The sequence below is a fragment of the Lutra lutra genome, chromosome 10, assembly GCF_902655055.1.
Source record: "Lutra lutra chromosome 10, mLutLut1.2, whole genome shotgun sequence".
NCBI classification, from domain to species: domain Eukaryota; kingdom Metazoa; phylum Chordata; class Mammalia; order Carnivora; family Mustelidae; genus Lutra; species Lutra lutra.
In genome coordinates, this window is record NC_062287.1 from 76,616,406 (window position 1) to 76,643,237 (window position 26,832).

Sequence of the window (26,832 nt, forward strand, 5' to 3'; positions counted from 1 at the left end):
TGGTTCTCCCTACTCCAAGTTCTGTTCTCTCAGCTGCAGACCATGAAGGGGATTTCAGAAGAGCTTTTAACCCCCTGTACGTTTACCAAGTGAAGTTTGGGAACATAACTGTCTGTTTAGTTAAGGGGTTTTAATTGAATGTAAGAGATGTGTCAAGTGGATGTTTCTGTACTATTGTACTCTGTTCTGAAAGCCTTTAAACAAGCATTTCTCAAATAATGTTTAATCAAACATACTGCCAGAGGCCCCATGGGGGAAAGAATTCCATGGTTACGTTCCTTTGAGAAATACAGCTTACTATATAGTCCCTATCTAGAGTTTGGCAATGCGTGCATTGACAGATCAAAAGCAGTAGTGAGTTCTCTGAGAGAGTCTTGTTTAATCTGGAATTTTCGAGACTGACTTGGACACAGCCGTCTTTTACAGGCTTTTTCAATCTACATTCGGGAAATTGCATTGAAATATTCACATTCTGGCTAAGTGATAGTTTTTTACTGGTGTGTTTTGTTTCAGGGACAGTGGCACAAAGAGAAAAATAATTTGGGCCTCACCCACGGTTTAAATCAGAGCTTCATATGTCAAATATAAAAAGGAAAGGAAAGAGTTCCTATGGCAACTGCTCTGCTGTGTGTGAGGCCTTACCAGCCATAGGAGAGTTGAAATTCTTGAGCAGCGGTGTGTGCTACAGAATAGGGGTATTAGATAGAGAGATAGAGATTGCTTGCAAAGTCCCTGTGTTTTGTTAATAATATTGGCTATTTTTACTCTGGCGAAGTTATCATTTCACCAAAAAAAAAAAAAAAAAAAAAGAAAGAAAAGAAAAGAAAGGAAAGGAAAAGAAGGAGAATAAAAAAGGGGAGCAAAAGAAGAAGGGGGAAAAAAGGAAAAAGAATAAAAAAAGAAAAGTTGTCCTAAGATATCATATTCTATGAACAGTTTCAAAAATAACTACCAGTTTGAAACTTCTTGTGTATCCTCAAATTTCCATAGGGGAATTGTGGAAAACTGGAAAAAAAAAAAAAAACCCTTTATGTGGATAATCCATGCCACCTTCTTTATCAAGATATCATTAGAGAAACCCACTGAATGTGGAGTTCATTCAGATTAATATATTCTCCAGATGTCCTGATAGAAGGAATCAACTGTAACCAAAATAAATAAATAAAAGTAGGGTTGTGTTGAGTTCTCGGTTTGCCTTTGCTCACTGTGAGCGCATTCCCACACGATGAATTGAATACCGTTCTAAGGAACCATTCTTACATTCTTCCTCCTCTCCATCAACTCCCTCAGTCTGGGAATGAGAGATAGTATAATTCTGAGTAATCAGGCTCCTCTTGAAATCCTATTTTAGCAGAAAATTGGCTGAGTTCCTGGCCAAAAACAGAACACCTGCCAGACTGACTTGTCCCAAGGTAATGGAAGAAGCACAGATGTCATCAGTCACTGTTGACTTCACAATATATTTCCACTACCCACAGTCTGACCTTGTCTCTTCCATTTCTGCCTCTACCTCTCACACAACTACAAAAAAGCCCTTGATTTTAAAAAGCCGGTCTATTTTCAAAGCTAGGAAGGCAATGGAGAAGGGCAGGTCACTTGAGAATATGTTTCTTGTACTTTCTTTCTTTTGAAACCAATAGTTTCTGTGTTTCATCTAGGAACACTTCAAGATGGAAACACTTTCCACGCATAATCGTGATTGTCTTGTCTTAGAGGAACCACTTGAACACCAATTTATTGCTTTGCCCAGTTCCTATGCAACATTGAAGTTGTGCCAAGCATGGCTCTTTTAAAGTTTGGACCATGTGTTTTTATGTTGCTGACTCTGATTTTCTGCTAGATGGCCAAAGTCCTTTCTCCATCCCTCCCTTCCTTTCCTCTCTCCCTTCCTTCCATCCTTCCTTTTTCATGGAAGCCCTTATTGTGGTGAAAAGATATGTATAAATTAGCAATGGTATAAATTGAACATAATTGATATATATTTATATATTTATATTATATATAAATATATTATATATATTATATATTTATGTATAAATATATTATATATATTATATATTTATGTTTATATATATTTATATTATATATAAATGTATATTATATATTATATATTTATATATATATATTCTTTTACTTTAAAAACATGTGTGTATATGTATATGCACTTTTACTTCAAAAACATTTTTACAAATACACTTAGAAAAAAATACACATAGAGGAACTCTGAGAACACATTCACTGACCCCACCCTACCCCAGAATGTGGTTCATATCACTTAGATTATGTATTTTTTTTTTAAAGTAGGGAGATAGTTAAAATAGAGATAAAATTTGATATTCAGGCAGGGATTCTATATGACATGTAAATTGTGAGATTCTGCCACAAAAATAGGTTTTGGTAGGTGAGAATTACTGACATGGAGTGAATTGCTGGTTGACTCTGGGTGAAGTAGAGATGATTTCCTAATGGAAATCTTAGAATTCAAAATAATATGGAAACAGTAGGCTCGTTTTTTTTTAAAAAATAACAATTTAATTCTCATTTATTTTGAAAATGGTAAAATTAATATCATTAAAATTATAATGAGGAAATTTTACCCTGTGAACACACATTCTATTCTAGCTTTCAGTTGTATTTATCTTGGCAACCCAATGTACACAATCTCGTCGGTACTCCCCCAGTGAGAACCTAGCTCGTTATTTCTACACTACCAATTGATTTGCTCATCATTATCCTCTGGCTTCATTTTTATTGTCATCATCCAGCTTATGCCCTAGTGCGGTTCCTGGCCTTCGGAAAATGCCTTCAGGGCCTGACTTTTATATAGTTAGGATTTAATGTGATATTCCTGTGCTCATATTGTGTCCATAGTTTGATATAGAACAAATTTAAAAGGATTAATGGTCCGGGGGCCTCTGAACACATAGAACAAATTAATCTAAATGGAACCTGATTAAGGAAAATTGAACTTGCCTGCTCTTCTCTTTTAGGTGAAGCGAATTTCTGAAGATCCTCCTTGCAAATGCCCAAACAAATTCTGTGTGGAGAGGCTCTCTCAAGGAAGATACCGAGTGGGCGAAAAGATCCTCTTCATTAGGGTAAAGTTTTACTTTTCACTCGATATCTTGTCCTTTCTGAGGCTATTCAGGACCTGAGTTGGGAATTACAGGGGACATGTGACCCATAACTAAGCAGGAGCTTTATTGATGCTACATAGAGTTGGATTTGAAGATAGGCGGTATGAACATTTGTTAATATATTATACATGATTACTACTGAGGGCTAAATAAATAGAACTATCGTGCTCTTTTTATATATATACAAACACACACATCAACCAGATCATAGAGACCAAACACAATGAGAAAAGAAAAATCAAATTCCTTTTTTTGTTCACACATTTCATTTCAAAGGAACTTAACACCTCCCTCTGCTCCCCAGACCCCACACCCCATAGGAAACAGAAATAGTCTCCTGCCCTGGTCTTCCATATCCCAAGTTTGGGACATGATCATCCTATCGGTCCTGGTAACTTTTCAAATGATTTGAGCATGATTTTTTCAAGATGTTTGGGTCATGAACCAGAATGAAAATGCAAACTCATTACAATGGCATGGTTAGCTAGTGACTGTCATTTCTTACTGTTTTTTGGGTTAGAATAAGAAGCATGGTCGGGTGCTAATGAATGTTCTGGTGGTCTTTATCCATTTTATAATCATTTACGATCATTAATGTCCACTTTACTAATGAAAAATCAGACTAGATACCATGAGAAGTTTCAGGTTGTTATTAGTGGTTCCAAGTAATGTCTCATGCTTTTCACTTGTGATCTTTTTTGGTGAATAATCAAGATAATTTCATCTCAAAATAAATTTGTGACATTTTCTAAGACCAAGATTCTTCTTTTCAAAGTTAAAAAGGTGAAAATACAGCGCTCAGCTATTCCTAGAAATTAATAACTATTTCCCCCCATATCTTTTAGTCATTTCCTAAAGAACGGGGGTTATGATTCAAAGGAACTGCATTCTCTCATTTGAATAAGTTAAAATATCTTGCTGGTTAATCTGTTTTGTGGAACAAAATAAATGTGTGCGGCAAGTACCATCAATGAAAATTCTTAACAAAACTCAAAATCAGTGACGACCCAGTATAAATTTTGTCAATGTAAAGTTTTCTTGACTACAACTTTTGACTGAAAGTTATTAATAAGACAAATTTTTAAGGCTCCACAACATGTTATTTGAAGAAAACCTTGATTGTAATTAGCCTTTAAAAAAGTATTCATCATTTCATTTTTTAACCCAACTTTAGGGTCATGTTTATTGATTTAAAAAAAAGTTTCCAGGTAATAATTGCTATTTTGCATTGTAATGACAATGAGAAAAATATAGTGATATATGATAATTAAGGGTTTGAGAAAAATCTGAAGAATGCCCTCACTAAGATAGACAGTTGCCCTAGTATTTGCTATTGTTCTCTTGGTTTTTATTAGAAAAAATAACATCTGTGTTTGTTTTTGCCAAACTGCCTTCTTTTGCTTTAGTACATTAAAAAATAATAAATTAGCATCTCTGCAGATGTGTTTAAGTTTTACTAGGTTGACTTTTCTCAGGTCAACCTTTCTTGAGACTCAAGACTTCTTGAGAACATTAGGCCCTAGAGCCTAGAATCAAAACCTAGGGCTTCATTTATCTACGTAATTATTACTTCCTCTTTTAGAAGTGTTAACAAACACATGATTAATAAATTAGATACTTTTCCCTATAATGTAGCCTAATATCTTTAAGTAAAAATATGTATCACATATGTCTATTTGTTTCAGGTCTTCCATATTTAGTCAATGGTCAGAGAATTTGATATCCTTATTTATGAATACGATAAATTTACATCATATTGGACATTTAAGTATTTTTTGATGTTCTGTTTTTCTATTCAGAAAATGGTTTCCTTTTGGTGAAATTCTTTTCATGTATTGTTTATAGAGTAAATGAGATTTGCTTTACTGAAAAAAATTTCATCGAAGTCCTGAGTGAGAGCATTTGAATTTAATATCAGTTCCCACGGAATACACATATTGCACACATTCTGTTTCATGCTCCTGTTGTTACAAGGGAGCCTGCAAGAGAATTAACTGGAATATGGTTTTCCTGATTGGCCCAGCAAGTTATGGCATCACTCAGCCATGCCAGGTGCTGTAGAACAGTGTTGTGATTACCTGTACTAATCCCCTTCTCTTTTTACACTGTTCATGGGTAATTTACACTGTTTTTTTTTTTTTACAACAGGTTTTACTTTATTTTTGATTTTAGTTTATTTTTATCATTATGTTCAATTACCAGCATGTAGTACATCTTTAGTTTTTGATATCATATTCAATGATTCATTAGTTGCATATAACAGGTTTTACTTTGAAAGTGATCCATTTTTTTTTCAAATCCTTTTGAAAGGAAACTTGCTATCACTGTGTAAATTGGAAACTAAAACTATTTGTCAAAAAAGGAAAATATCCACTAACGTGTATTCATCGAAATTCTCATCCTTCAGCTTGCTAGGGGTCCATTCCCACCATGATGGAGTAAACTGGTTTTAAAAAAGCCCCTCTCCTTGTCTCTGTTTTCCCTAGAGGACTTCACCACCCATTCTACCAAGTTTAGGAGCTGAAATATCACACGAAGACCATATGCACCTTTCATTACATGTTATCTCCCTATTTCTTCTTCTAAACTGAATGGAAAAGCTAAAACAAAGTCTTATTGATGAGTATACACTTTTACTAGTACTTTTTGATTTGTGGCTTGGACTATAATTAATTGTCATTCTGCACTCATTCACTGTAAGGAACTGACAGTTATGACTCAAAAATACTTAGAGACCATAGTTTTCAAGGGATCTTATGGTTGTTGCTGCTAATATCTTTAGTTTGCTCTGAACACCTGGTACTAAGTGCTTATAGTCAGTACTAAGTGCTTATAGTCAGAATCTCAAACATACTAGGGGAGTGATTGCCTTACTGTCTCTGCATTGCTGTCCTGTGTTTCTTATGCTTGCATTTTTAACATTGGCATGTTTTAAAATTTGCCATTTCTCTTTTTAGGCTACAAGGTGTGGGCATATTTACTACATAATATAAGTAGATGCATTTCTGCATATCATTATATAAAGCACACATACAGTGAAATATACATGGTGCAGTACATTAGTGTTTATTATCCCCTAGTTTTCTGTCCATTCTGAGAGCAGCAGTGTTTTCATATGGCCATAATGAACCTGTCCACACAAAGAACAATTTTGAGTCATTTAAGGCTTGTTAGGACTGTTGACTTAGCTCTTACTTAAAGATATCACAGTTACTAAAACACTAACTCAGAAAAAATCATCCCTTAGAAAGTCATAAATACAAGATTTTCTTAATCTTTTTTTTTTTTTTTAATTTATTTATTTGACAGAGAGAAATCACAAGTAGGCAGAGAGGCAGGCAGAGAGAAAGGAGGAAGCAGGCTCCCTGCTGAGCAGAAAGCCCGATGCGGGGCTCGAACCCAGGACCTGGGGTCATGACCTGAGCCGAAGGCAGCGGCTTAACCCACTGAGCCACCCAGGCGCCCCTAAGATTTTCTTAATCTTAAAAGGTTCTTGTATTTTTACTCTTGATCTACTCTTCTCCATATAAGCCAGAGCTAACAAGTTAATTGCCAACTAGATTTCAAGGTTTGTTGACACAGCCCAATCACTTTACTTATGTATGGTTTTATGATTATTATGTATCTGAACACAACTTCTCCTTACACACTCAAAGAGATACAATAACAACAAATAAGAACGAAAAATACAAAAATGTTTGCAGATTACAGAGAAGGAGGCGGAAAGACATTTTCTGCAGCAGATATCTTTGCTAAGCATATGTCTTATCTGTGGGCTTCTAGAAACCGGTGTATGAATAGCTACTTTGCATATCTGGCTATCTAATATTTATTTATATACACACATCTATATGCTTACATGGGCTTCTTTATTTATATGTGTATGTCTCCATTTAATAGTAAGGGATTGTCTTTACCCAAATATAAAGAATCCTTTAGTCCAAGGGAGAACCTCTGAGGTTTTTGATTGTGGCTTTTAGGCAAACATGCTAATAATCCCCTGCTAAAGTCAGAATGCTCTTGTTTCTAACTTATCAAAAACAATTTGAAGCCAGATTTTTGCCCTACATCTTCCAATGAGTGATGTGGTTTCTGAACTATCTGTTGGACAAGCAAGCTAAGTGTAGCTAATATGTATCTGTGTAGTGAAGATGCACATTTACTCTGCTCCAAGGTATAAATATTTCAGTTAGTTTTCAGTGACTTTTGAAATTGGACAAAGATGATAAATGCTCTTCGTTAATTTCTGTGGTAACAGATGTTTGGATCTTACCATTTAACCATGATCTGTATCTTTGAAATATAAATAAATGAACCTGAGGCCTCAAGTTGTGATTTTGAGGGAAAAAGTATGAATTTTCCATTGTCTTAGTTCTTATAGTTAGTTGGTTTCTACCCACACTTCAAGTATCAAGAAGTCAGGTGGCAATATAAATCTGTACAAACTTGTAGGAAAGGTTTTCAGAAATATGTCATAGATGCCATAAAAATATACTATTTAATTTCTCAATCTGAACTCAATGATGATAATGTTCTGTATAAATAATAAGTAATTATTTAAAGTGATCTCTCTAAAGTGCCTGGCTGGCTCAGTTGGTAGAGCGTGTGACTCTAGACTTGGGGTCATGAGTTCAAGCCCCATGTTGGGTATAGAGCTTACTTTAAAAAAAAAAAAAAGAAAAAAAGAAAAATTACAGTAAAGAAAAACAAAAAACAAAAAACAAAAAACGATCTCCCAGATAATCAGCATTTGCATTATCTGGGAACTCGGTGGAATTGCAAATTCCTATCTGAGGGTCTCACCTGAAGTGGGTCCCAGCCACCTCCATTTTAACAAGCCATCGAAGTAATTCTGCTATGTGCTGAAGTTTGAAACCACTCATCTAAAAGATGGGAAGGAAGAGATTATTGTACCACAGTACAATTAGAAATAATTTGCATGTCTGATCATGGAAAAATATAACCATTCAGATGCTAGAAATGATCATTTTGAAGACGTCTATGTATCACTGTGAGGAAATACTGAAGATATGATGTTAAGTAGAAAAATTAGATTTTTAAACTGTATTTACATATGAAATATCTCCCTGTGGAAATTATATATAATTATGATTAAGACTTGAAGGGAACAGGAATAATTATTAAACAGTTTTTAATTTTTGAGGGCATAGAATTTTGAATGAACTAATTTTTGTTCTGCTTTTATTCCTAATGATGACATTAAAAATATGAACTCTTTAAAAGAAGATAAGTCAGCAACATGATACAGTTGCAGATTTGAAAAGAAATAAAGGGACTTCTAAAGAGTGTCAGATTAATTAGCTGACTGCTCCTTTTTCTGATCCTTGTCTAAGCTTCCCACGTTCTGGAAAAGGGCAAGGAGGTTTATTGGAATCATGGTGTTATTTAGATTAGGGGGGACTTTGCATCTTGTAAACTTGAGGCCTATTGTTTCCTTGGATGAAGCTCTTAGCTCTTCTTATCTTTCTTTACTATTTTCTCTCTCCATTTTGAAAACTGACTCAAACTCTTTTGGGGTAGCACTAGGAAACATATACACAGCTGGATAATGCCCCTTCTCTTTGCAGACCCATCAGTGAACCATATACTCTGTTTTCTCTCTCCTAGTCATTAAAGCCTTAATCCATTGACATCTCTTTCCTTTATGGCTCAATTTTCAGTGACATGCAAATGGCCCAACATGACATACTGATCTCTCTTAATGCATGAAGTAGATGTAAATGGCTCTAATGAATAGAACATCCATGGGGCAGGATCTTTACACATAACAGAGTTGCTCTAATGTTCTGGTAGTAGGACATTCTGGCAAGAGATAAAAGTCAGTGGGATCTATCGAGAGGTACCTGACATTCTGTGGTGCTTGATTTGGGCACTATTTGCTGAATAGTCTTTTACTTAATTAGAATTTGTCTCTACCCTAACATTGCACTTGAGCATGGTTCAAAGTGTGTTCCAAGGAAAGGTGTTCAGAGATATTATCTGTAAAGAACAGTTATCAGGATAAAGAGTTTAAACAGGTGTCTTTAAGAACTCTTGTTATTGAATGGACTCTATTAGCCTCTGTATGAGCACATGGTAGATCTCATTTTAACCTCTCATCCTGGTGTGGTAGATACTGTTGCTGTTCCCATTTTACAGATGAGGAAGCTGAAACATGGAGGTGGAATAATTTCCCAAAGTGATAAGCTAATGAGCAGCTGATGCGGCATTCACAGGCCTAACTCCCACTCAATGCTATGAACCACAAAGCAATATTGATTTCTTTATTGGAGATTATCTGAGATTTCTTGGAGGGTTGAATATGTTCATGTGGTCTAACTCCTAGAGTGAGATGTACTATGTAGCATTTTCTTGATGTATGTGACCATAGAAATGTTCCCTCTCCTGGCCTTTTTTCCCCCCAGAGCATCATCCTGGGCTAGGAGGCCATGAAAACATACTTTGGGAAAAATATTATCAATTGAAGCAAGTGAAAAAAGTAACAGAATTGTATTGAAAGTTTTCTACCTTTTGCCAGAGTTAAAACTCATCTATCTTAAAGTACTGCTAAGAATTATTGAATTTGTAGTCATTTTTACCTTCAAGTTCCATTTGGAAACTATGATTCAAGAAAATGACTGGAAAATCCTTAAAAGGAAAAACAGCTAAAATGTAAGAAGTATCATTCCTACCAGGCGTTTCAGTGGGGATCTTTCTATACATTGTTTCTCTGGATTCTCTCCATCTCACAGGTGGTTTTGAAATTACTTTTATCTTTCTGTTACAGATGAAAATACAAAGTCTTAGAGGGTTTAAGGTTTCAAGTAAGCAGTATGATGAACAAATTGAAGTCCCAACTGCCAGACACTCCACTCCACACTGCCTCCCTGGGTCATGTCCATTGAATGCAAATATGTTATTCACAAGGCTAGTCCTCTAAGAAGGAACTGCACCTTTCACAATATATTTAAGTCTCAGCTACACAGTAGTGTATTCCTTTTATCACTTTTACTTTAAAAATACTCCAAATGCAGACATCATTACAATTGTGTTATCAATAGTGCCTGCTATAAAGAAAAGAATATAAGGTGTTTGCCTGACTGTATTACAATAGTGATAAAATTATAACAGTATTTATTAGGATGAGATGTTTACTTGTATGCCAGATGCTGTTCAAAATGCTTTATATGTTTAATAGGCAAAACTAAGCAGAATTCTCTATAAGATATATTATCTGTCCTGATATCTTTTTCATAGAAATCAGAATTTAATTCTTCTGTTACCAGTAGAGTCTTGTGGAATCTTCTTGCTAATTGTAGATATTTTTTTAAGTGGGTTAATACTATTTCAAGACCTCTTTATACCAGACCTTCACAGTTGGGTAAAATCTTCATATGAGGTTCCATGCTAACGCGCTAATGGTTCAAGGTATTCCCCCACCTCCCCACATTTTGAGAAATGTGACTACTTAAGGAGCCTAAAGAAAAGACAATGAATAATTTAGTTGGAAGTCAGCAAAGGAATTTGAAATCTTAAGGAGTCACCTTCTTTCTACTACGTTTGAATTAGATCATCTCCCATCCATGGAAAGGTCAAACACCTTGTTACTGATTCTTTATTATTTCTTATTTACCATATAAATTCTTCAGGTTTATACCTGTGTGGTAAAGATCAATTCTCTGTAACAAACCAAGCAAGAGAGGCACACAAGCTTGGTTGCCATAGCAACCCAACCTGGCAGTGTCTTCTGGGACTGGCTGTAAGGGAAGGTCCAATGATAGGGAGTGATACTACTTTCTTTTCTGCTCTTATGACACATATTGATTTACTGTGAGTAAAAAGTAGCATAGTTCGATTGCATACCTTTTCTGGTAATGAAAAATGACCTGTCATATAAAAATGCAAAGGAGTTTCAAACAAGTAGCAGGGAAAATAAAACTTTCATTTATCTTGGTGGAAACATTGCAGAAACAGCCATTAGTCAGCAGTTGGATGTTTAAAATTCATTTTTTGAATGACATGATTCTAAACATTTTATCTAATTCAACAATTTATGTGAGCAGTGATTATGATTTCAAAGCTATCTCATAGCTTATATTTCTTTTCTATGAAAACAATATGGCCATGTTTTTCTCTAATGTATGTAAAATCTCAGGCAGCATTTAGTGTTCTAATCCATGGTGAGAGAAGGGAGGCTGTTATTAGAACCCAAATTGGATCCCTTTCTTTGCGCAACTGCCCCCAAACTGAACACTAATTCAGGAAAAGCAAGCAATGGCATTTAAAATGTATTCAAACACTTTAATTTCAGATTTTAAATTCTTTTTTGGGGGGGGTAATATTTTGCTCCATTAAAGACACTTTCATTTGTTTGTAATTTATTCATGTGCAATGAGGCTGAGCAAATAACAGGGATATAATTTACACTTTGGTAACACATCTCTCGAAGGACTTTGCAAATGTTAATAAGTCCTCTTCACCTCTTTTTTTCCTGGGAAAGGCATAGATCTTGGTTGAATGCAAAATAAATAGTGACTAATCATTACTGTAAAAAATTTACCTGATGGAGTACTCTCTTTCTGAGATTTATCTCTTGAATTTGAAAATCTTTAAACATGGAGAAATTCAAACTTGACTTTGTCCAAGATTGCACCCAATACAACATTTGACACCACTTTTGAAAGCAAGGAAAAAAATGCAATCTGGTATCTTACAAGAATGAAAAGATTAGTTAATATATTGAGATAGTTCTCTGTGTTCTTATTGGAGAATTCACTGCTCCCTTCATTGAAATGTTAAAAGGTATATCAAGTGTGAAAGAACAATAAATAAATGAAGACTTAGAATCAAAAAAGAACAATAAATAAATGAAGACTTAGAATCAAAAATCCCTTTCCCCTGAGAATTTGTCACTATTGGCCACTTAGCATTGAGAAGGTTTTAAAAAATTGCATGTATTTTTCAGCTGACATGATAAGCATTTTTATTCATCTCCAATGGGATTTACCATGGATTTACCATGCCTTTAAGTTGTACAATACATGTGTGACTTTATTTCACCTTGAATCATTTTCTTTTGCCATTGCACTGCAGCTAAATAAATGGACACCCCCCCCCCGCCCCAAACTGGCCACAAATCAAAATTATTTAAACTTACAGAAGCATTAGAAAATTAAGCGGCTTAATTGAAGAGAAGCATAGATCCTATGATTGCATTTCCAATTTCTGTATTGCTATAGCTTTCCTGCCATTAAGATAAATTTGCCTGTGTATGTCTTATATAGTATGTCTTATATAGTATGTGTGTATGTCTTATATAGTAATATGTGTGTGTGTATACACACACATCTATGTATATGTAATGAAAAGGCACAATATTGATATTAAATATCAATATTGAATATTGAATATCAATGTTCAGTGATTTGGCATTTTGATTGTTAAAAAGTTCTCACATTGATTTTTGTGTGTGTGTGTGCCTAATATCTCTAGTTAAGGATTTTGTGAAAAAAGGCAAACGTTTTATTTTGAATATATTTCTTTACATATACTATTTACCACTCACTAAATGCTTGCTGTGTGTCAGTTGCTTTTCTAAGCACTTTCCTTTCTAAGCACATTCTTTTATTTAGCCCTCACAACTGTTTGAGATAGGCACTATGATTATCTCTGCCTTAACAGTAAGGAAACCAAGCATGTGTGAGTTAATTACTTCCCCAAAGTCACAAAGCTCTAACAGTCAAACTTTCTTTGAATTCAATAGATCTGATTTGAAGGCCCATGGTTTTAACTCAACATTATTCATTCTATTTCAGACCACCTAGTCTTTTGGCAAGTCATGTTGTGAGTATTGCTGCTTAGCTTTTCAGCATCCATTGTTAAGTGACTCACACTTCATATACAGCTCCTAATTTGCTTAGGCTTTTGTGGGTGGGCTCTGACAAATGGAATTGAATAGCTAACCCCTGTTGCAGTGTCCGAAGAGTACCCAGGAAGCAAAGAGTCTTATAAGACAATAACACCCCCCTAAAAAGAAAAATCAGAAAAACTAGCCAGAATGGTTTTCACATTGTTCAACATATTCATTGATTTTCTTTTCAACATATTGACCAGATTTGAAAAGTCTTCCAGAAGCCAAAGTTTATTCTGGGAATGAGGATACTAAAGAGTATTTTCAATTTACTGCAATTATATATTTCCATATTTCCATTTCCAATTTGCTTTTATGCAGCTAAAATTAAGACCCTTAACCTGATTATGTATGAAAGGATTTCCTACACATGCTATGGTGGAGTAGGGAGGTGAAATTGTCTTTTGTACATTTTTATATTTTTATTGAAGGGTCTACAGTAGACTTATGAGGAAGTACAATCTGAACATTTTTGGCATAGCAAATGATGTTTTTGAAAGCAACATCCCTAAAAATGGATGCCAAGTGAGTTTTAAATAACATCTGTCCCTAATTTTTTATCCTGGTACTTCATGGTGGGAGAGTATATCTTAGTTTTGTATGATTTGTGAAGTATGTTCACCTATACATCATCTCATTTTATTTTCATTACTTTGTGAGAGAAATCAGTGTGATTGTAAATTTTTACATCTCTCTGATGAGGAGGAAACTATAGATAATAGAGATTTAACAACTTTCCCAAGGTAATCCAGCTAGCAAGTGGTTGATCTAGGATTAATAGTATCATATTTTTATATATTAAATTTTGTATATTTTAAGCTTCATACAATAAAATGTTTTGCGAAAGGGAAAAAAATGAAGCAATTATACACAATGTGTCATGTTTGAATCATTGATGAGTCTTCTAGAAGCCAAAGAACAAATCAATGTACTATCTATCATTGTAAATTGTACATAATTTGTGGTGCCTGGCTGGCTCAGTCAGTCCGTAAAGCATGGAACTCTTAATCCCAGTGTCATAAATTCAAGCTCATGTTAGGCATGGAGCCTAATAAAAATAAAATACATACATACATACATACCTAAAACATAAATATCCCATGGGTTCAAGTGGCATAAACGGTTTGTAACAAGAATCATAAGAAACACTTTGCAAATGTGGCCATCTTGAGTTTGGACTGAATGTAGTCAAGATGGTGGAAGTTTTTTATTGCAACATTGACTATAATAAATTAGGAGTCATTTATTTAGTGTTATCTTTTTCATAAAATCAATTAGTTAACTGTCTGCATGACTCAGTCATTTTAGATTGCCTCGCATTTCTCCTCTAAACTTGGCATTTTGAATTTCAGTTTCTCAGTAAAAACATAAACTTTCAGTCCTAGACCCAGCAGATACCATCATCACCTGACTGCCAAGACTTTCATTGCAAGAACCTTACTCGTTCAGATTTTAGTTCACTGGAATGGTGTGTTCCCATTTTATTAGTATTAACATTTTCATTTGAAGCTGGGTTGTGTGTGATTTTAGAATATATTTCAGTTCCTGCCATCTTGTTAGAAGCATACCAAGATCTTGAGGAAATCTTTGTGTAGGTTTAGGAGGAACAAGGTATAAGAATTTGATTTTTATATTGGTCTTAGGATATATACTCAATTTGCTTTATAGCAAAAATCCTGATGTTACCAAAAAAATCCAAATCCTGGTGAGTTATTTACCAATATTTTCCCTAAAAGAACACCAGCAAGAAGTCATTATTTAATGACATTAGTCTTCTAGTTGTAGCTTTCTTTTACATTGTCATTTCTTCTACACACTTTCTTATCTTACCAACTTTTAATCCTCCCACACTACACTCACACATTGTTGTTCTAATGCTCTTGGCTATTATAAAGAAAGGCCTACTTTTTACCCCAGAGTTCTTATAATCTACTTTGTGTTATAGAAAAATTTTAGGTTACTATAAACTCCATGGGAAAATAATTATAATTACTTGAGATAGCTCCTTGTAAAGGAGTTTTTCTTCCTCTTTTTAAACCAACCCATCCAATGTTAGATCCATTGTTTCCCTTGGTTAACAGCAAACATGCCATTTGTCTTTTTTTTTTTTTTTTTTTTTTTTTTTTTTTTTTTTTTTTTTTTTAATCCAGCCTCAGAGAATCTGTGAGGCAGAGATAATTAAGTAGTATGTCTGAAGCCTCATTTGAAGGCATGTAAAGGGCAGGGATGATTTCAAATCTCTCTTTCAACTTTGGCATTAGGCATAATGTCTTCAAGAGTCACAGTCTAAAATGGCAACACCCAGACAAATAGTTATCCATTAACTTGTCACCATTCACCAGTGTGTTAGCCAAGATCACGTTATTCAGTCCGGGACTTTGTTTTTAATTAATCATGATGTTTTGAAGTCCTGGGTTGACAGCAAAATGATGGAAACTTATATGGCACACAGAACCTTAGGAGTATTGTTAATATCTCGTTGCCTGCCAACTTGATAGGACTAAGGTGGGCTTCAGCTTTGCACAGAGAGGCACTTTAAACAGCAAAGTATATGTCAACAAATTCCTTTTCCATCATGATGTCCACAAAATGCCTTTCTACCCCCTCTCTATCTGCAGTCAACATGACAAGGAATTAGAAGTGTTCTCGGAAGCAAAAAGAGGAATGTCTCTCAAAATTAACCTTGAAAATCTTATCTATCTCCTGTATTTACTCAATATCTTAAAACAAAAAGAAATTTCCCAGTGAGGACTGAAAGAACTCCAGAGAAACTTAAATTTTAATTGACATCTTGGCACCAAAGATTGACTAGGATCTTCCTTCATGTACAACGTCCTTGGATCTGATGGATAACATACTTGTATATATCAACTAGAGGAAAGGTAAGGTTGGAATATTCTAGACATAGAATAGTTCCCCCTTTGAATAATAAAAAAAATTACAGCCATGATAGTATCCAATCATGGGAAGGAAACAAGTATTTCCCAAGAATGACTTCACTTTGGAACTCTGATGCCTAGGCAGAGAATCTGGATACGTCCTTCAATTCTGATTAAAGAATTTTCAATAAATGACTTTTCAGGTAAACTAGGTGTCTCCTTGTGAGTATGTGAACATAGTGAGATTAGAATTCTACATACATTTTAAACTACAACAGAAGGAAGTGTAGAATAGCTTGTGTGTCACACAATTTTCTGAGGGTGAACAAAATGATAGTGCCTTGGTAATAAGAGCAAGAGGCCCAAATGAATAAGGAGAAGGGCACCAGTGAAGTCAAAACAAGATGGCAGGATTTTCCCCTAAAATAGGAAGTTTCATGTGGAAAATGAACATTTCATTTACTTAATTTTCTCTCGTATTTCATTAGATCTTTCCTAGAGTGTGTATGCTTTTCTTATGGAATCAAGACACAGACTTAATGTCTGCTTCTCTGGCAAAATTATTACCTTGCATGTATCACATGTTTTTAACAAGAGCTCTGAGCAAGGAGCAGAAGACCGAAAGTCTCCAGGAAATATATCGTTCTAGCATGTGTGTTTTAAAATGACAATGGCCAGCACAGTCTACAATTCCCAGTCTGTGTACACTTCCGTTATCGCTGACAGTGGATTATTAGGCAAGAAAACTTCCCTTCACTCTAGGATACAGGGCAATAGAGGAACCCTTCTTACTGCAGCTTGAGAACAAAGGTTTTCGCTAATCTTGTCACGAAAAGATCCCAGTTTGCATTTTCAGGTGATGTTCCTGTGCTTCTCTGCAAAGGAGACGAAGAGCATTTTATGAACTTTGTATCTTCTTGTTTCAGTAGGGTCTTCATGGTTGTTACTATGTCTCCACAGCCAAAGCAAAGCAGACATTTAAGGTAATTACTTAGATAATTAAGGGGGAAACCTCACCTCTTTGCTTTCACTGTGGAGCCTGTGCCTCCAATCAAATGAGGGCAGTTGGGCACCCATGCATGAATATTGTACCTGCTTTAAAATTTCCAGTAAGGTCTTAAAATGCTGTTTCTTCTTTGGTTTTCCCATAATACTTTGTAAAAATAGCAACGTGGGGCTTATTGCGCATGGGTCACAGGCAGTAACCCAGCGATTTCTGTCTTTTCTTAGTACAATTTCCACGCTCCAGTGTGTTCCTTCCTGAGCTTATTATTAGAATTATTTGAAAGTATAAACCTGGATTTGGCTTCTGTCTCCCATATCAGCTTAGTCTTTGCTTTAAAATATTTAAAAGTAGGTACTTGTGGGATAAAAATGAAACACAGTATCATTTCATTATATTTCCATCCTATTCACTTTGCACAAATTGCCCTTTGTGGTTTAACGCATGGAACCTCATGGGCCCCTGCCAGATTTTGGCTTCTGACACCACACCTAACCTCCCCGTGTATTAGCAGTACTTTAACAAACACATGTGATTTACCACTTTAGTACAATAAAAGTTAAAGAGGTGGGGAATGGAATAGGGCGTGACTTTAATGCCTCGAGGTTGCCAGTGTAAACAGAAATGTTGGCTCATTTTTTAGTTTTTAAATATCAACAATTATGATCTAGAAAAAAACAGCTTATTCAAGTAACTCATCTATTCCACATTACCATAAAATGATTATTAGAAATGCCCCATTTTGGGGGTGCCTGGGTGGCTCAATGGGTTAAGCCTGAGCCTTTGGCTCAGGTCATGGTCTCAGGGTCCTGGGATCGAGCCCCACATTGGGCTCTCTGCTCAGCAGGGAACCTGATTCCCCTGTCTCTCTGCCTACTTGTGATCTCTCTCTCTGTCAAATAAATAAATAAAATCTTAAAAAAAAAAAAAAAGAAAGAAAGAAATGCCCCATTTTGTAAACTCAGCTTTATACCGGATGACTATATTTTGAAGCTATTTATGAGAATGAGTCTAGATTTCTAAATATACTTAGATTGTTAAATACATTTCTTTATCCATAATTTGTCCCATGATTCATTTACCAAACACATGAAGGTGCGCTCTGTGCTAACAACTACCAGAAATCCTGAGGATGCCCTTGCTCTGTAAGCCCTGTTTCATGGTAAGGATCATATTTTACAATGTAAATAATGGTCATATACTGCTAATAATTCTGACGATGAAACAGAATTTAATTTGTTGCCCATACTGTTAATTGACAAGAGACAGAGATGAGTTCCCGTAAAGTCACTTCTAAAGTCTTCTCCATTAACTTGGGAAAGTTACAGAACATCAGAGTGTGGGACCCAGTTGGGGGTCCGAAACACTGGGTGGAACTTTTTTTGGACCTGTTGGAAGACGTTGCGTAAGGACCTTGTGAGGCAAGTTATTACTAAGTGAAGGTGAAATCTGAATTAGGTGCGCTAACCTGGCTGCGACAGCCTTGACTCCCATCTATTACCAAAGACGACTGAACCACTCTTGCTGTCTGGGTGCAGTTTTCCCTTGTCACTATTCAGATGCCACTTGGTAAAAGAAGAAGACATTGTCCTGCGGGTTTTCTTTGTTTGAAGAATATGAGTGACTGTGTTTCTTTTACTACTTAAATCGTTGCACCTCTCCTTGCTTCCCTGAAAATTAAATAGTTAAAAAAAAATCCATGATGCCTCCTGAGATCACTCTAACTTCAAAGATTTTTAAAGGAGCATGTAGGTTGCACTAGAAAGTCAAGAATATGATGACCTGTTAGTCCACATCATGATTCTCATAACTTAAGGGTGAGTATCTAAAGAAAATCTTTGAAGTTAGTGTGATCTCAGAAGGCACTGTGGATTTTATAGGGGAGTTTGGTATTGAGGCTGGCATGCCAGTTCTTTGGGGACAAATCCACATCTCCCTTTGGGGAGGCTAAAACCTGTGCAGAATTCTCTTCTTGATTTTTCTCTGCCTTCTCGTCTTTCCCCAGAGAAGATGCATAGAGGAAAGGAGTATAATTTGCCAAGTTTTTTAAGGTGACATCCCTATCCTGGTTCCCTTGTTCTTTGTAAGTACAGACATAGAATGACAACACTGGCATTGTCCTCATTGGAGTGAAAGGAGTTAAAATCAGTATCTAGATTTGCTTCCTGGAGGCATTTCTCAGAGATCCTATAATGCCCAAAGAAAGTGTTTGGAGCTAAACTTTATCATTTGGTAAGCATGGTTCTTCCAGGAGTTATTTCTTCTTTGACTCTTGAACCCAAGAGGTTCTGGGAGAGTACTAAGATCTTTCTAGACGGTGCCAAACAGGATTTAGGAAGTTTTGTTCCACCTTGGACCCAAGGGCTGCCATCCCTGAGGCTAGCAGAGGCCAACCCCCTAATTCTTCCTCCTCCTGGAGGCTGTAATCTACCTCTTGTGGTTCCACTTTGCTTTCACACTGTTCCTTGGAGGAAGCTCAAGCTGTGGGCTTTCTGACTCCTGCAGGGGAGGCTGTCAGGCTATGTTCTTTCTTGAGTCTCATTAGCCAAGTCAGTACCCAGTTTCCAGTTTTCCCTACCTCATGTCAAACACCTTTCCACAGGTGGGACTTACGTTCTAATCCTCTTCCCTCTTAAAATCCACGGCTGTACCTCAATCCTATCTTTCCAATTTAGATCACCTTCAAATCTGGCCATGTCTGTATAGGCCTAAAATTGGCCACCCACCTTGGGACTTACTTAGTTTTAACTATTGTTCTCTTTCAAGCAAGATTATATTTTCTGCCTGCTGTCATCAGCACTTATTACATCAATTCTTTTTACTCCCAAAATGTCACTTGCTACAGCAGGTTATAAAAAAGATGGCAGACATCATTTTAACCATTTAGATTACAGCACTTTCCACACAACCAGAGGCTAGCCCAGGAGGTGTGGAGGCACTTAAAAGACCTCCACCCAGTGTTTGCAGTCTGGACATTCCTAGTTAAATACATCGAAGTTCCGTTTTCATTTTTTGCTCACTTTCATATTCAGTGGTCTTCAAACCAATTTGCTTTGTAAGCAGTATCTCTCTAGAATAACCCAGTGCTTTCTCATATTGCCAGGTTTTGTAGCTACCACAAGGAGCTTATCCTCATCCATGTTCTCTCCCTGACTTCTTTAAAGTGAAAGATTTCAAAACAAGAGTTATGTCTTGGATTAAAATATACTTAGTGAGCCATTTTGAACAGAACACTGCTACCATATTTTAGAAGACCAATTCCTGGACTGTTAGCTTGTTTGGTAGCAAAGCATTTGAAAATTTATCTAAGAGACTCAGTTGAATTGCTTTTGGAAAGTGCTTAAAGCAGACCTTGTACCTTGACTTTAAGAATTTAGACCATGTTGGCGGTGACATCAAAATAAGTTAGAAATCTACTTTTCATTAACCTTTCATGTGATATGTTTCTTGGGGTTAGATTTGGAGTTGGAGTTCCCAATAGAGCGTTACCTATCTTGGAGTTTTTCTGTTAACCTGGACTTCGGGAATCCAGAAAGGCTATCAGGGGAAAGAGAAATCTGAGATGAGAGACAGAGAACAAGCTGACGTTGGCAAACAAGAGTAGAAGGAAAAGTGTTTCAAGCAGAATCAGAAAGGAAAGAGCATGCACAAAGGCTCAGAAGCACCAGAGGGAAGAGAAATGGAGAAAGAGAAAGGGACAAAAAGAGGAAGAATGAGACATTATCAGAATTCCTAGAAGCGCTGCCTTCAGACCAGAAGACGAGGGGAGGAGAGAGTGAAGAAGGGCATGTGGGCATGGGGAGAGATGGGGTAGGCAGGCACCCAAAACCAACTTATGAAGACCCTCCTATGTTATGAGAGCTTTGGCTTTCTCCTGAAGGCAGTGCAGAGGTGTGAAGCACTTTTCAGTGGGGAGAGATAGGAATAGATTACATTGTAAATCACTCAGGCTGTAGTGCGGAGATGGAATAGAAAGGGTGTAACACTGGACCAATACCCTCCAACCATGTTGGCTTGGGAAGTGGGCGGGTCATGACTCTGGCAGTTCAGCCTGGAGACCTATCTGATAAAAACCTGAAATATAAGGCATATTATGGTATACTGGGTGGGGCTCTCTATCTTAGTATATAGGTTACTCAGAATTGAAACACTGTCCCTTAAACAAAATATCTAAAAAGCAGCACGTTGATTTTGGCTGGGTTTCAGTAGGTAAGAATTTCTGCTTGTTAATAAAGAGTTTCTTTGGTGAGAATTTTACATAGAATAAAATTGTAAGTTACTTGTAGAAACTAAAAGAGAATGACAGGAAACGGTGTTTTTAGATCTTACAACTGGGATGTTTAATTTTCTTTTCCTTCTTTTTTTTTTTTTTTTAACCTCTTGTTGATATCAATCCACAGGAGTCAAGTAAATTCATTAAAAAGGCACAGGTTGGTGTTCCTATCAACAAGCTTTTAGACATCTGTTACCCTAACCTCTTATTTTCCAGATGTTCCCTAGTTTCTCAGTCCAGGTCTGCCTGATGATTTAGTGTGTATTTCATTTAGCAGAGCAGGGCTATTAAAAAAAAAAAAAAATACAGTGCTCTGCCCCCAGTAAGCCCAGCAGTGAGACCAAGTCCTTTTCAATGAAAACTATTCCGTGGGCCAAGAATCATCCCCAGAGTATTCTTTGGCCATTTACAAATTTCTTTACATGAGTTCATTATGTTTATGCCCAGAAAGCAGTGATTCCAGATGTGGGATCAAGTTCAGACCTCTCAGAGGTACATGTTAATGCAACTTATGCTCTCTGGTTAAGTCTGTGAGTGGTCAGCAACAGATATGAAGCACCTACTATGTCCCAGATACGAGCTTCCTGGTTAGAACAGTGAACAAAACTGTCTCCCTTCACATTCTGCTGTGGGGAGAGAGACTATAAACAGGTAGGCCAAGGGTCAGATAGTAAAAAGCCATATATAAATACCTTAGGTTTTGGGGGTCCTATGGTTTCTGTCACAACTACTCTATTGTTTTAGCACAAAAGCCATTTAAGACAATGCAAAATGAATTAAGCATGGCTGTATTCCAATAAAACTTTATTTATAAAAGTAACATGAGTGCTAGATTTGTCCTATGGGCCCTATTTTGCCGGCACCTACATAGATCGATAAATAAGTGGGCTGTGTTCATGTACTAATAAGAAAAAGGACAGAACAGGATAATATAGAAGAGAGGGACTGGATGTGGCTATTTTGACAAATGATCAAAGAGCAAGTTGATGGTGTCATCTGTCTTTCTCTTAAAGTATATATAAAGCTATTCAAGTGAAGTTGCAGATCATAAAGGTATAGAAGGTCAAGACTATATAGATTAGCCAGACACATACAGGGACCTAATAATAATTGTACTCTTGCTGAAGAGAGTTTCAGATATCTTCCCATAATGCCCAAGTCATCATCAATTTTTATTGCCTCTGAATTTCCATGGCTTAAATTAAATGATGGTACTAACTGAACATCGAGAAAATACAACATTGGCCAATATGTCTTTTGTGGATGTTGCCTTTTGCTGCTCTGAGGTGTGTGAACCCTGTTTTATACTAGTTTCTATCTTAAGTGCCTAGTTGGTGTCCTTATTCATTGGCACATGATGAACCATTAGGTTATCTTATCATGAGGTTCAAAAAAGCTAAAAAGAAATACAGCTAGGTATTCCAACAACAAGGGGCCCCACTTGATAATTTGCTTTCACAATGTGTCAATGATGGTAAGACATTAATTAAAGAAGAAGGAGGGACCTACCTTTGAATCTCAAGTGGTATCTCTGATAGGGTCTGTAGGATTTATCATTTTCTTGGCAGTTATTGTTAAATTCTGAGCCATACCACAAATCAGAGAGTACAAGTTTATCAGTAAGACTATTGACAGTTAAAGCATGGGGAATAATCTGTCAGACAAAAGATATAAGGAGTTGAATAGAATTTATGGCTCATAACTCAAAAGGTACAGTTGGGAAGGGATCCAAGAATTAATAACACAAATAAAATTTTAAAAAGACAAAATAAAGGTTGCCATAAAACAGGGTATGATTTCAACTACAGATCCAGCCATTCATTTGACAAAAATTTGCTGAGCACCAGCAATGAGTTGGACACAATTCTAGGCACCGAAAAATTTAGAGACAGGTGGATCCACGTGCGTTAGATTTATCTGGAAAGCTTTCAAAGAGAAGGTGGAAATTCACCAGTGTTTTGAGAAATGAATGAAATCTGGGTGTGGGAGAGCATTTTTGGAGGACAATAGGATCAGCATGGTGGAAGAACAGGAGGAAGTCAAGAGATGTTTAAACAGTGAAAAGGCCAGGTTAGCTGGAGCTCACGTGAGAGTTTAAGTAGGGAATAACGTGATAAAGGTACAATGGGGGCAACTGTGGAGGGCCTTGAAAACAAAGTCAAAAACTGTTCCTTTTGACATTAGACAGCAACTGAAGGTGTTGAGCAATAGCATGATAAAATTGAAATGTAAGGCAATTAATTTGGGAGAGGTTTATATGCAGAATTATTGATTGCCGCAGGAAGAAACTCAAGGCAAATGCAACTAAGTAAGAGGTTATTCATAGGATATGAGCATCAATTAAAATGGTGGCAGAAAGAATAGAAAAAGAAAAAATGTGAATAGTATTTGAGGGTAGGCTTCATTGGATATTAATAAATAGAAGAAAGAGGCAAAGAAGAAAGTAGATTTTTGAAATGGTGATTTTCTTATAAGAAATTACCTCCCCCCAAAAAAAAGTCATAAAAAGAAATACAGTTTACAAGAGTCTCTGAGGTCAGTGTGATTCTGCCATCAACTTGCTGCATAACTTTGGCCAAGTTTTTTAAAATCTCTGTAAGCCATCTGTCATGTGAATTATAATAGTACTCGTTTCAAAGAACTGAGTGTTCTTCATTTATTTAGCGGATATTACATAAATTACCTTCTAGCTTCTGAGAGGGGAGTGGTGAGTAGGACACAGTCCCTCACTGCCTTTGAGGAGAATGCTCTGCAGTAGAGACAGATTATCTTCAAGTAAGCAAATGCACAAGGTAATTGGGGGTTCTGGTAAATGTCAAAGGAAACATTTTATGCAGCAGAGAATAATGGGATTTAGGAAGGGTTATTTAGGTAAAGCTCTGAAGGATGGCCTCTCCAAGGAGGTGATCTTTGAAGTAAGACCTAAACCAGGAGAAGGAGTCCGACTTGAGAAAAACAGGGAAGGGATGACAGGGAGAGCAAGTACAAAGCTCAGCTTATTTGAGGAGAAATGGAGCAGATTTTTTTTTTTTTTTAACCTTATATTTGAACAGTTCTGAAAAATGAGACCATTTAAAGTGTGCATCCCTACAGTCCTAGTGGTGGATTGTCAGTCTGTGGGCGGAAATCGCAGCAGAGGTAAAGGGAACACCTGCCCTCTAGTGTCCTCCCCGGGTTATTTAATCCTTTCATAGGATTTTCCCACCTCAGTGCAGTGGGGCATGTTGAAAGAGGTTATGCATTCACTGGTTCAGTGGAAGGCATTAATGTATGTAGGAAACAAAGGAAAAAAAAATCTGAGAAGCCAGCTTCTGTCAAAGAGCAGATTTATATTTATTTCTTTATATTTGCAAATGAGAAGGCTTGGAGACAGAGGGGAACAAGAATTGTTCTGTTGAGAGAGATGACTTGCATATTTTGGTCTGGTCTGTTCATTCTTATATAAACGAAGGCAAAACAATGATCCCATTAAGCGTTGTCTTTTCTCCCTTCAGTATTTTTCCTTTTGGGGAGGGGGAACGAGAATCTGGGACTACTTTGATTCTCTGGTGTAGGTGTAAATTCTAACTCCTCACCCACGAGAAAATTTCTGAAAAAATGGGCCCTGGAATTTTCTTCCTGATGAACTCTTGTCCTCTTTCTCATTTTTTGGCCCATCTCCCTATCTTAGAAGGTAATGGGGAGACGATGGAGAATAAAGTGAAAGGTTCTGGACCCTGACTTCCTCTAATCTTACCTCTGGTGTCTTTCTTGTTCTGTTCTAACCACTGGACTTCTCTTCTTTCAACACGTGTGTTGTTTCCTCAAAGGTCTTTGGAAATATCGTTCTTTTTTCTGAAATGCACCTCCACTCTCTGCCCATTGCCTAACATCTCATTCATGTTAAGTCATTATTCCATGATGTCCTGCCGTCCAACAAAACTTCCTTCCTCCCCATGTTTGGCCCCTGATCATTCAGTTTCTATGTTAAGGTGCACTGGTCCCAAGCACCCTATAGGGACTGTAGGGGTACATATCATGTTGTAGTTGCCCACTGATTTCTCTCAGTACATCAGACTCCTAGTACTTGGTCTTGCATGTGAGAGTTGCCTAATATTTTCAACTGTATTGCCCTGAAATAAACAGATATTGTCAAGACATAATGCAGAATTCTTGAAAGTTGAGGGACTCTGAAAACGAAGATGTGGAAAAGTAATTTCATTGGTTGGCTGTAATAGAGACAAACACAACATGGGTGGCTTAAAGAAGGTAGATGTGTATTTCTCTACTGTCAAAGTCCAGGGCTGCTCAGATGACTCTGCTCTTCCAAGTCCTCAGGCACTCAGGGTTTCTAAGCTCAACTCTCTGCCATCCAACACATGGTCTAAGATGTCTCTGTACCCCAGGCAGAAATACGGAAGAAAGGATGATGAAAGGGGCACAGTACCTGTGCACTTAAGGAAAGTTCCAGACTCATTTGACTCACCTCTCTGCAGGGGAGACGAGGTAGGTGGCCTTTATACTAGGCAGATGTGTGCCAACTACGTTTCTACTACTCTCAAGGAAAATATGAGCTACCGTGGGTGGACTGTGTCTTTCACCAGAGATCAGAGTAAATGTCACAGAGATCAGGTGTGAGCACGGTGACCACACAGCTGATCAGCAGGCATTAATTGCAGCCTTGGATTTAAGGCTTTGGTTCTGTAATTTGTAATAAAAACGAAAGGCACAAGAGTCACGGATATTAAACCCATCTCTTCTTCTGAGCCGCAGCTTTTTTTTTTGTTGTGCTGTAATCCATACAGGAGACGTACGCATCCAGGGAGGTTTTTAAAAAGAAAGAGCTCACTTTTCTCATGAAATGTGTTGACATGCAAGCAGTTTAATTGTCACTTGGATTCAGGATTAAATTCAATCAACCACGTAAGTCTCTTGAGTTTCAAACAGTGGGATGAAAGAGAGCAAGTGAAGTTTAGAGACAAAGGAAAAAAAAAAGAGTCACGATGCTTGATGTTTATTTAATGCATGATGATTGACAAAGCCCTTTAAATTAAGGACATTTGACCTCCTGACAGCCTCCAAAGCGAGAGAGATCTGTGGGTAAGAACCGTAGACATTAACAGACCAGGCCAGTGTCAGGCAGCTTACAAGAAATGGAAGTATGGATGAGAAAAGACCCACCTCCTAAATGCCCTTTTGGTAAAGCAGGCAATAGGAGAAGGACCCGTTCTTCTTTATGATCTTTTTATGGATAGTGGTTATCCTTTAATCATAGTTCTTAGAGAAATTCTTTATGGAATCTTCCATGGTCAGGGCTTTTCATTACTTAATTACTGCAGCAAAGACAGCAGTGCTGTCTGCCAAGGCACACTGCCTTTCAACAAGGGACAGCACACACACGCGCGCGCGCACACACACACACACACTGAAGATGCTGGGGTCTACACTCTGCTGTCACTAAGCAACCAAGAGCAGATTTCTTTGTAATCGGAGTTATTCACTCAGCTGGGGCGGGGTGGGGGGGGAATCTCCCAGAAGCCCCTTCAGAGCTAGACCTTATGGAGCGCTGGATTAAATGAAATTCAAGGATATTATGGCTGTTCTCACAGGATCTCCATTTCCTGACGTGGGTCCCGCCTCTGCTTTTACAT

At 36.9% G+C, this 26,832-nt stretch overlaps 1 protein-coding gene across 2 annotated transcripts in view; it reads left to right on the forward strand.

The window, feature by feature from the left end:
- Nucleotides 1-26,832, forward strand: part of GAS2 (growth arrest specific 2) — a 126,820-nt gene that overhangs the window by 70,511 nt on the left and 29,477 nt on the right. For both annotated transcript variants that reach the window (XM_047693973.1, XM_047693972.1), the window contains exon 7: nucleotides 2,991-3,098. In XM_047693973.1, coding sequence (XP_047549929.1) covers nucleotides 2,991-3,098 — 108 coding nt within the window. The remainder of the gene's footprint in view (nucleotides 1-2,990; nucleotides 3,099-26,832) is intronic.